General features: G+C 41.7%; 1 protein-coding gene across 5 annotated transcripts in view; it reads right to left on the bottom strand.

Annotated features, from left to right (window-relative positions):
* Positions 1-1,301: 1,301 nt before the first annotated feature.
* LOC121291403 (ribosomal protein S6 kinase alpha-1-like) overlaps positions 1,302-12,340 on the bottom strand; it is a 259,579-nt gene continuing 248,540 nt past the window's right edge. For all 5 annotated transcript variants that reach the window (XM_041212513.1, XM_041212514.1, XM_041212517.1 and 2 more), the window contains 3 exons: positions 5,359-5,476; positions 2,637-2,774; positions 1,302-2,087 (listed from right to left, as the gene is read on the bottom strand). In XM_041212513.1, coding sequence (XP_041068447.1) covers positions 1,962-2,087; positions 2,637-2,774; positions 5,359-5,476 — 382 coding nt within the window. In that variant the 3' untranslated portion in view covers positions 1,302-1,961. The remainder of the gene's footprint in view (positions 2,088-2,636; positions 2,775-5,358; positions 5,477-12,340) is intronic.

Here is a 12,340-nt window from a genome sequence, read left to right as displayed (position 1 = left end):
CAGGTCCTGTGTTACAGCTGCACTGGAACAGATTGGTTAGGGATGCAGCTAGTTCTGGAGCACCAGTCTTCAGTACTGTAGCCGGATATTGTCAGGCCCATAGACTTTGCTGTATCCAGCACGCTCAGCTGTTTCTTGACATCATGTGGATTGAATTGAACTGACTAAAGATTGTATCTGTAATGCTGGAGACCCAAGGAGGAGGCCGAGCATTTCCAGCTGAAGATAGTAGCAAATGCTGCAGCCTGCCTTTTGCACCTTTTGCAGTGGATTATGTCACTGTTCAGGATGGGGGTGCTCGGGGAGTCTCTTCCTCCTATTAGCTGTATAACTGACCACCACAGCTCATGACTTGATGTAACAGGTAGGACTGCAGAGCTTTGATCTGATCCATTAGTTCTGGGATCACTTAACTCTGTCTATAGGATGCTGCTTCTGTTTAGTACGTTCAAAGTCCTGTATTGTTGTTATACTGGTTTGATACCTTGTTTTTATGTTATGCTTGGGGCATTCTTTCCTACACTCCTCATTGAACCATGTTGGCCCCTGAGGTTGATGGTAATGGCAAGGTGAGAAATGTATTGGGCCACGAGGTTACAGATTATAGTGGAATACAATTCTGCTGCTACTGATGACCCATTGCACCTCATGGATGCCCAGTTCAGTCACCAAGAAAGCTCTTCAATTAAATCAACTATTTGGCATTTTTGTTACTTACTAATGTACTTACTCTTTTAAACTAACAGTTACATTTGGAACACATTCACTCCAGTTGCTGATAATCCCCAAATACACAGTCACAAACCAGATAGGCAATCAGTCCAGGTGCTGACACTTGCCAGACATGCAGCCACTCACCGGACAAGCAATCACTCCATGTGCTGACACTAGTTGGATACACAAGCACTCTTTGAATATGCAATCTTTCCTGATGCTACCCGATACATAATAATTCCAGAAAGCAGAATCCAAGTGATTGTTATGGGACAACTAGCTAAATGTTTAAAAAATAAAAACGGCACCTGAAGGTTCCATTTGAATTGGATCAATCCCTGACAGTCATGTAAGCTGTCAGTACAGAGCCCACAAAGATATTTAAGATCAATAGATGGGTGATTTGCTTTTAAGCATTTTGATTGGGCAGTTTATGTTTTAACATCTAATGATATGGCTGGAGTTTCCAGTACCCAGTGGCAAATTAAATTATTACAAGGGATTTGTTCATTTATAAAATTATTTAGTTTACATAATTATCTTAGGACCATGGGGAAAGGAAATAAAGCAGGGTAAGCACACCTTTAATCAGTGATTTACTCAGCATTTGACTGAAATTTTTACCACATATTACTGTGAAGGATTTGAACTATGATTCAATAAATGTAAATGCAGGGGGAGAAATGTAGCACTGAAACAAGGAGGACTACATGAATAACAGTGGGCTTCAGCACAAAATCGGATGTTTAAAAGCTTCAAAACTCTTGAGGATGTTGCAGTATAACCTAAACATGGGCTTTGACCCGATCACAGCCCAGTTATTCACCAACATTTATGCTCTTCATGTTCTGGATATGATTTCTGCTCAAGCATGCTCAAAACCACAGTTTAAAAAAAGTATTGTCCCTTTACATATACTTAAAAGTAACATTTTAAAAATCAACAGGAAATACTCAAACAGAATTTAGAGTTTCTTGCCTGCTGCAAGATGCTCTCCACAGAAAACTAATGTGGCAAATTGAAGACTCTACAGCAGAATTGTAAGATGAAAGCTATTTCACATGATAACAGGCAGTTCCCCCTTGGTTCCTTCCCCTTATTTTTATCCCTCAAGTACTGCAAGATTGTCCCAAAGATTCAATGGAAAGCTCACGCTCCTGTGAATTGCCACATCTTGGGGGAAGAACCGTGTCTGTGATCGTGCACATAATTTGAGCTTCCCCGGATCTTTCACTGCTCGTAGTGAGTTACAGTGAAGTGGAAGGGAGCTTTTTAAGTTCTCTGCGCTGAGCCAAAGTCGACGCCTTCACAGACTCCAATTTTGGTGCTGGTGGGGAGCTGCTCAAGGCTGAGAATGTGGCAGCCATCGCTCCCTGCGAAAAGAGGAGACAAGAAAACATTGTTTAAAAAGTACCCCATACAAGAAACAAATTTCAACACAAAATACATGAACTTGTACATTTTATTTTTCTCCGTTTACTGTAATAAAGACTCCGGGTTTATGAACAGTTCAATACAATGAAACACATTTTGGTTAACTGCTTCATGGGAACCAACTATACAGTTTTGGAAACACCTTGAATATTACGCCAAGGCTACTTCAGAAACTACTGACACCCAGTGAATAAAAAGAAAAAGAATTCGTACCAGGCTTCCAACATTGAAAAAAACTTCTTGGTGGGTAGAAATATCAAAACATTTGATCAGCATGCGCTTCACATCGGAAAGACAATTTGAGTGTTTGTTTTACTTCAGTAGCACAGTGCAGTTAGGTGCAGAGATAAAATGGGAGCGTTCAGGGACACAAGCCTAGTGCTGAGTCAGCTACTGGCACCTCATAGAACTCTGCTCCAGAACATGGTGATACCACTGGGGCAGAGGAGGATGCCAAGTGAAAATTACAGGCGGTAAATACAGCCTACCTTAATAAGATGGACATCCTGCCGGGTCAGCTGGCTCTGAGGCAGCTGATCTCGGTTCATGATCCACTGATGTTTCAAGACTTGTTTAGCTGTTAAGCGTCGGTGTGGGTCAACATGCAACATCTTGGAGACAAGGTCCTGTCAAACAGGAAGGTTGTAATGTATGGATGAGTTTTATTTCCTATAATTAATCAAAAGAAGCAAACACCAAGCACTGCTTTCAATAATGAACAAATTGAGGAATTTGAAATGTAATACAGTGACTTGCATTTATAGGGCACTTTCAACATGTAAGAATGTCCAAGGTTCTTCATTGCAGAATAATCAGAAAAAAATGGATGTTGAACCAAAGGAAGAGATATTAAGAGGAGTGGCCAAAATCTTAGTGAGGGGTGGGTTTAAAAGTGGACCTTAAAGGAAGAGAGAGGGGTAGAGAAGCAAAGGGATTTAAAGGGGGGGAATTGCAGAGCACGGCACCTAGAGAGCTGAAGGCACAGCCACCAAAGACAAGGTGAGGACAGGGAGGGATGCACAAGAGGCCAGAGTTCCAGGAATGCAGAAATCTGGAAGTAGAGTGATGTAGGGTTGGAGAAAATAACAGAATTAAAGAAGGTGAGGCCACAAATGGATTTAAACAGGTGGATGTGAAATTTAAATTTGAAGTGTTGGGGAACCAGGAGGCAATATAAATCAGCAAGCACAGAGATGGTATAAGTGGAGATTGGTGAAGGATAGAGTACTGGCAACAGACTTCTGGATCAACTCATGTATACAGAGTGTGAAGAATATGAGGCTGACAGGAAAACCATTGCAATAGTCAAGTCTGGAAGGAATGCTTCAGATGCATGTGCAAGTGATTTTATGGAGGTATGCAGTATTTGTGATCAAGGAGATATGAAGTCAGAAGGGCACATCGGGCTTAAATAGGGCAGCTAGGTTGCTGACAGTTCTGTTCAACCTGAGACAATGTCTAGTGAGGGGGTGACCATGAAATCAGAATCAGTGGTGACGGAAAAGAGTTTGCGCTGGGGATTGCAGACAATGGCATCGGTCATGCCAACCGTTAACTGAAGGAAATTACCAGTCAATGAATACTGGATAAAAACAAAAAACTGTGGATGCTGGAAATCCAAAACAAAAACAGGAGATAGTAATGGTAACTGCTGAGTATTTCAAGCAATTTTGTTTTTATTTCAGATTTCCATGCTTTGCTTTTGTATTTTTGCAGAGGAGGCTGAAGTAGGGTGGCATCACCATACACGTGGAAGCTGATTCCATGTCTTTCGATGATGTCACCAAAGCCAGAGTTTTCCATGTCTTTCAATGATGTCATAAAAGCAAGCTTTTAGTTAGGAATTGGAGGGGACCAAGGAGGTAAAAGTCCAAGATTAGGAAGAACAGCAAATGCTGGAGATACTCTGGTTAGTATTTTATAATGGAATGATGCTCAATGTTGTTCCACAATGAAACTCTACCGTGCTGTAACATACATACACCATATTGCTTTTTCAAAAGGACAGTAGTGCTCACACCTATAACCCTGCATGTTGTACATTACTCAGACTTGCTTACCAAAGATTCATTGGATGTGCATTTCTGCTCCTGATTTCCCATTGGCTTGAGATTTCAGCCTTGGGATTGGGGGGTGGGTGGGTGCGCGCGCAGGTTGGAGGCCAGCCCTTTTCAAAAGATCAATTGGAAGAACTAAAGCTCTAATCTCTCATGCATCTCATAGCAACCTGATATGAATCAATATTTGTTGGTGAGCTTGCAAAGTACTTTTTCAGCTGCTGGTGTGGAGAGCAGGATAACACTGGTGGGTTCTGGTGCTTTCATACCTTACATCATGGTCAGCTGTTTGATCATATTGTCTAAAAGGGTCCAATATACAACTAAGAAAACAGAAACCCCTTAGGAATAAAAAAAATGTTTTTACTTTGAGATTTTCATTTAAAAGTGACTTAAGCACTGAGAATGAAGTTCCCCATTTACTGCAAACAGCCAGGCCAAGTACAGCACAGGTAACATGCCCTTACCCCAGAGTAAAACTCCTTGCAAGCTGTACCAGCAATAGTCCTCAATTTCAGAAGGGTCCACTATTGTACAAGTGTAACTTTTCTATTTATAACATCCATCTGTTTGGGCTCTGAATTTTCTACTAATTCGTAGTGAATTATCTACAGTTTTGTGCCCATTAGAAGCTACCTCAAATTAATTCCAGATAGGACTGTATATCAACTGTCAGAGAGGGTAGATTTTTCTGGGCCAGATTCAAATTCAGGCCATCAGTATAGTAGCACATTGTACCAAACTGTCCCCCTAGTAATTGTTCTTTTATTTCTTCCCCATGTAAAATTTGCTATTCTGTTGTAATCCAGAGTCCTAAGGAAAGGACTGGCCTCAACAATGGGGCCCAAAAGAGGAGTGGAGTATATTTGGATCATGGCACCGAACATCAGCACACTAACATTGAATATCATTGCACTGTTAGTCATCTGGGAAATTGCTTTTCTCTCCCATTATCAGTTCTCCATCCACAGCCTGCCATTCCCAGAATGAGGATCCTGGAAGCCAGCACCTCACCTTCTCAGCAATACAGAAGACAAGTTTGGATTAATTTTCCCTCCCTGATGGTCAAGAGTTATAGAGTCTGCTTCAATACTGGATCGTCATTTGAATAGTACTTTGTTACATGCCTTAGCTAAAAAAATTTCAAACTGACCTTTGCAGCAGAAGAGGCTTTGTCCCAGTTTCCACCCTGTAGATTGTAATGTCCGCTCCCAATCCTAGCCAGAATCTCATTTGGAGTATCATCTGGACCATTAGCAAAAGGGGTATATCTGATTCAGGACAACCAAAAAGAAAGCATGTCAGGAGACTTGAATCCTGTTAATAGTCAGGTATTGCACTGTCCATATTCGTTAGAATGCACAAAAGGACATGTCATCTACAGTAATCTCCCAAAAATCCCTAGCACATAGATTTTAGAGGAAACAATATCAGTAATTTACACCAGAGTGTAAAAACAGATACATAATCATTTCAAGCACAGAGTGTCCTAATTTTTGATTAGCTATCAGTTTAGCCACTTCTACTCAAAAAAGGAACAGAAAATTACAGGGAATTGATTGAATGAAATTGCATCCTAGCCAAGAGGCACTTAGTTGTTACCATCCGATGTTAAATATATAGCCCAAGTTGTGTTAAATATCGACTTTGATTGAAGACTACAATGGTAAACTATTACCTCAAGTTTCAGCAACTCTAAGAGGCAACGATTGCAGCCCGATAAGTACAATTACAGCTTCACTTAGTCTGAAAGCATTGTATTTTGTTACACTTCTTTAACTTATATTTTATATGCTGTCAGCTGGTAACAGTTATGCTAAATTGCCTCTAGTCATCACCTCATAACCAGCCATGAATATCAATCTGCAGGCAACAATGAACCATCTTCTTCATGATGGCACTTTTTAGCATTTTAGTTGAAGAGTATAATAGTTCGCCAGCCACCTTCATCATATAGTTATTAGTAGGGCTAGAAAATTTAGGGTACTTTAAACAGCAGCTTTAACCAAACCCAGATTAAAATATAAACATTGGTTCTACAATTTAGGAATTAATCTGCCTTGTTAACACACCTACTCCTGAATCTGCAGATGCACAATGCATTGCACAGCAATTAAATTATATGATTGAAAAAAAAACAGGGCCATCATCAGGGTGCTTTTGGTAAAGGAAACGATTTTAAAAATTTACATTTTAATCATCTCCAAACACTTTGCACAAATTACTTATGTAGGCAAAAGAGACAGGTAATTTGTGCACAGATCAAATAGTAATGAGATTAATTTTTAAAGTATCTGTTTTGTGGTGTATCTGAATGTGGAATGTTGACCAGGTCACCAGGAAAACTCAGTCTTTGAATTGTGCCATAAGATCCTCAATGCTCACCTGAGCAACCAGAGGAACCACCATTCCATGCCTTACTTGAAGGATGACACTTCAGACAGCACAAGTCTCCAACAACTGTGCTGAACTGTCAATTTGGGAAAGGAGCTGAGTAATAAGAGTATATTTGAAAGCAGAAACTTCTGATTTAGAGGGCAGAATATTAGGAACCAAATCAAGCTGATACACAGGGAGAAATTCATTAAATCTGCAGGAAGACAGCAAGATAACCCAACACCAGGAGTGTGATAGCTAATTTTGTTCAAATTTACCAAACTGTGATTTGTACAAAGCAGTTGGAGAAATCCTGTTATTGCCAGGATTGAAACTATATTTTATTTTACACATTTTATGAGGATTTGCACATTTTTACTGCTGTGCTAAGGATGCCTTGTGGATTTAACAAAACAACTGCACCACCTCTCTTGCATCTGTTGGAGGTACAGTAAGTTCTTCTTAACGTTGACTCACTTAACTTTGTTTCACTTTAACATCATTAATAAAGTAGTGTCAATGTATTTGTTGACTGATTCATTTCACTTTAATGTTGTTTGCCACAGAGTTTCTGTTTTGCCTGCTCACATGATCTTTCCCACAGTACATCCACTCTCACCGTTAGTCCCTTTACCTCCCACTACCGCCTTGCCTCTGCCCAGCCTTGGTTCCTGGCATTGCTCCCCAGCCTTGCCTCCTGTCGTTGCTTCCCTTCCTTGCCACGTGGTGTTGTTCCCCGCCCTTGCCTCCCAGCCTCTCTTCACCTTAGTACCTGGGGTTCTTGCTGCTCCACTCCTGGCTCTGTTTCTGGTTCCTGCTCTGGGCTTCGCTCCTGGCTCTGCTGCTGAACTAGACCTGAAATCCTGAGCTCCATCTAGTGGCAGATGTTGGTCAGTTCAGGTAGTCAGGACTTCAGCTGCTGCCTGCACTGACCAATTTCTGCCACTAGATGGGGTCTAGTCCATTTAAAAATATTGTTATCCAGATAAGTGCACTGTAATCCTTTTAAACATGTTATATTGTACAGCATTGTACACTGCATTTCTTTTATATTTAGTGATGTATTTTATTTTGCAAGTTATTTCAGCTAGAAATACATAGTGGTGCACATAAGAACATAAGAAATACGAGCAGGAGTAGGCCATTCAATACCTCAAGCCTGCCCTGCCATTTGATAAGATCATGGCTGATCTGCCCCAGGCCTCAGCTCCTCTTTTGTACCATCTCCTCATAGCCCTCAACTCCCTGATATTTCAAAAATCTATCTACCTCCTCTTTAAATACTTTCAGTAATCTAACCTCCACAACTCTGAGGTAGAGAATTCCACACATTCACTATCCTCTGAGAGAAGAAATTCCTTTCCATCTCAGTTTTAAATGAGTGTCCCCTTATATTGTAACCATGTCCCCTAGTTTGAGATTCCCCCACTAGTGGAAACGTCTTCTCAACATCTACCCTGTCAAGCCCCCTCAGGATCTTGTATGTTTCAATAAGATCACCCCTCATTTTCCTAAACTCCAATGAATAAAGGCCTAACCTGTTTAGCCGTTCTCGATAAGTCAACCCCTTCACCCCAGGAAGCCTAGTGAATCTCTTTTGAATTGCCTCCAATGCCAGTATATCCTTTCTTGAACATGGGGACCAAAACTGTACACAGTATTCCAGGTGCCGTTTCAGCAACACCCTGTACAGTTGTAACAAGGCTTCCCTATTTTTAACTCCAACCCCTGAGCAATGCAGGCCAAAATTTCATTTGCCTTCTTAATTACTTGCTGCGCCTGCATGCTAACTTTTTGTGTTTCATGCACAAGAACACCCAGATCCCTCTGTGCTGCACTTCTTTGGAGTCTGTCTCAATTTAAATAATAGTCTGCCTTTTGATTCTTCTACCACACTTTCCTATATTAAATTCCATCCGTCAAGTTTTTGCCCACTCACTCAACCTCATGCAGATTCCTTATGTCCTCATCACAACATGCCCTCCCACCTATTTTTGTATTGTCAGCAAATTTGGATACATTACATTCTGCCCCCTCCTCCAAGTCATTAATATAGATAGTAAATAATTGAGGCCCTAGGACTGATCCTTTTGGCACTCCACTAGTTATGTCTTTCCAACCTGAAAAAGGCACATTAATCCCGACTCTCTGTCGTCTGTGTGTTAACCAATCCTCAATCCATGCTAATACATTACCCCCAATACCGTGAGCTCCTATCTTGTGCAGTAACCTTTTATGTGACACCTTATCGAATGCCTTCTGGAAATCCAAATACACTATATCTACCGGTTCCCCTTTACCAACTCTACTTGTTATATCCTCAAAGAGCTCTAGCAAATTTGTCAAACACGAGTTCCCTTTCACAAAACCATGTTGACTCTGTTTGATTGCGTTAAGCTTTTCTAAACGTCCTAATTCTTCCATAATAATGGACTCTACCATTTTCCCAATGACAGATGATAAGCTAACTGGCCTATAGTTTCCTGCTTTTTGTCTCCCTCCCTTCTTGAACAGGGGTGTCATATTAGCGGTTTTCCAATCCACTGGGATCCTCCCGGAATCCAGTCAGTTATGGAATATTTCGACCAATGCCTCCACTACCTCCGCAGCCATTTCCTTCAAAATCCTTGGATGTCGGTCATCAAGTCCTGACTACTTGTCTGCCTTTAGTTCCATTGGTTTGTCAAATACTTTGTCCCTTGTGATAGAGACTGTTATAAGATCTTTCCTCCCATTAGCTCCTTGCTTATCTGATATCTTTGGGATGTTTATAGTGTCCTCCACTGTGAAGACTGATGCAAAATATTTGTTTAAATTATCTGCCATTTCCTTGTTCCCCATCATCGATTCTCCAGTCACATCCTCCAAGGGTCCCACGCTCACTTTAGCCGCTCTTTTTCTTTTTATATACCCGTAGAAATTCTTGCTGTTTGTTTTTTTATTTCTTGCCCATTTACATTCATAATCAATTTTCTCCTTCTTTATTAGCTTCTTAGTCATCCGCTGCTGGTTCCTAAAAAAATTCCCAATCCTCTGGCCTACCACTGGTTTTTGCCACTTTGTATGCCTTAGTTTTTAGTTGGATACTCTCCTTGACCTTTGCTAATCACAGGTGGTTCTTTGCATCGAGTCCTCCTTTTTGACTGGGATAAGTTTTTACTGAGCATTATGAAATATCTGCTTAAATGTCTGCCACTGCTCATCCACTGACCTTCCCCTTAGTCTATTTTCCCAGCCCACTTTAGACAACTCTATTTTCATACCTCTGTAATTGCCCTTATTTAAGTTGTGGACACTGGTTTGAGACCCGAGTTGCTCACCGTCAAAATGAATTTGAAATTTAACCATGTTTTGTTTGCTACCCCTTAGAGGATCCTTAACTACAAAATCTCTTATTAATCCTACCTCATTGCACATTATTAGATCTAAAATAGCCTGTTCCCAGATAGGCTCTGCAACGTATTGCTCTAAGAAACAATCCCTGATACACCCTACAAATTCATCTTCCATGTTACCCCTGCCAATCTGATTTGTTCAGTCAATATGTAAATTAAAATCACCCATAAAATTGTAGCACCCTTCTTACACGCCTCCATTATTTCCCAATTTATACTCTGTCATACAGTGAGGCAACTCTTCGGGGGCCTATAGACGGCTCCCACTCATGACATCTTCCCCTTGCAATTCCTTATTTCCACCCAAACTGATTCCACATCACGATCTATTGCACTTATATCATTACTCACCACCACACTGATACCTTCCTTTATTGACAAAGCCACCCACCTCCTTTTCCGTTTTGCCTATTTTTCCAGAATGTCGGATACCCTTGAATATTGAGTTCCCAGTGTTGGCCACTCTGCAACCACATCTCTGTAATAGCTATCAAGTCATATTCATTTATTTTTATTTGTGCTGTCAACTCACCTATCTTGTTACAAATGTTGAGTGCATTCAGATAAAAAGCCTTAAGCTTTGACTTTCTACCATTATTGTTCATTCTGGTTCTGATTCCTGCTACACGCTTCTGCTTATATTTTCTGCCCCTTCCTGCCACGCTTTGATTATCATTCGCCTCTTCACTACAATGCACCTCTGCTCTTTTATTTCTTTTAGATCTTTTAAACTTCCCTTCAATTAATTAATTCCCTCCACCAATTAGTTTGAAGTCTTATCTACAACCCTAGTTATACGATTCACCAGGACACTGGTCCCAGCATGGTTCAAATGAAACTCGTCCCAACGGAACAGCTCCCTCCTTCCCCAGTTTTGGTGCCAGTACCCCATGAATCGGAAACAATATCTCCCACACCAATCTTTGAGCCATGCATTTACCTCTCTAATCTTATTTACCCTATGCCAATTTGCACGTGGCTCAGGTAGTAATCTGGAGCTTATTACCTTTGGGGTTCTGCTTCTTAATTTACCGAACCACTTGTGGTCCCTCAGCAGAACCGCTTTCCTGGTCCTACCTATGTCATTGGTACCTACATGGACTACGACAATTGGATCCTTCCCCTCCCATTCCAGGTTCCTCTCCAGCCCAGAAGAGATATCCTTAACCTTGGCACCAGATAGGCAATACAGTCTTCGGGATTCTCTGTCTTTGCTGCAGAGAACAGTATCTATTCCCCTAACTTTGCCAGCTCCTATTACTACTACATCTCTCTTTTCTCCCCCACACTTGAAAGTGCTCTGTACCACGGTGCTGTGGTCAGTTCGCTCATCCTCCCTGCAGTCTGTGCCCTTGTCCACACTGGGAGCAAGAATATCGCACCAATGGACAAGGGCACTGGTTGAGCCTCCTCCAAAGCTAAGCTCTGGATCTCCATACCTGCCTCATTTGCAGTCACACACTCCTGTCCCTGACCACGGCCAAGTTTGATGTAATTAATCCAAAGGGTATACCTGTCCCCTGAAACACAGTGTCCAGGTAACTCTCCCCTTCCCTGATATCTCAGTGTCCACAGCTTGGACTCCAGCTCATCAACTCTAAGCCGAAGTTCCTCGAGCAGCCAACACTTGCTGCAGATGTGGTCACCGTGGATCGCACCGGCGTCCATACTACAGCTACAACACATTGCCTGCCCAGCCATCTCTATTCTATTTAATTAAGTTGGATGTTAAGTATTTCAAAAGTGAATTTCTTAACTGTATTGTTCAGCTGTAATAACGTCTCCCGACTTAAACCATTTGGCCAATCAAAAGAGACATAGAAGAGATACCCACCAATCACCTACCTGTTTTCCTTTGACATCACACTTTGGCTCTGACAGGTAGAAACAGGTTGAAGGGGCTCTCTGCCACCAGTTTTATCCCCCGCCACCGCTGCCCTTCTCATGCAGGTTCACTCTCCGTGTGCTGGGCTTCCCTCTCTGCCACCAGTTTTATCCCCCGCCGCCACTGCCCTTCTCATGCAGGTCCACTCTCCGTGTGCTGGGCTTCCCTCTCTGCTGCTGGTTTTATCTCCCGCCGCTGCTGCCCTTCTCTTGCAGGTCTGCTCTCCGTGTACAGTACAATATTTAAACTTGTACATTGGATTTTCCAGGTGAGAAATGTCCGAAGGAACCTAACTCTGGCTTTAACATTTATTCTTACGGGAACCTATGATTTACTTAAAAGTCGTTTTACTTAAAGTTGCAATTTTCAAGAACACAACCACAACTTTAAGTGAGGACCCCCTGAACTCCTGAACTGGAACACAGCGCATGTTCAGCATCGCCATCTTCAGGAACTAAGGCACACTGTACTTCAATGTG

This window comes from Carcharodon carcharias, chromosome 19, assembly GCF_017639515.1.
Source record: "Carcharodon carcharias isolate sCarCar2 chromosome 19, sCarCar2.pri, whole genome shotgun sequence".
NCBI lineage: Eukaryota > Metazoa > Chordata > Chondrichthyes > Lamniformes > Lamnidae > Carcharodon > Carcharodon carcharias.
The sequence above is the reverse complement of the archived record's forward strand: the minus strand, read 5'-3'. Positions and strand labels throughout refer to the sequence as shown.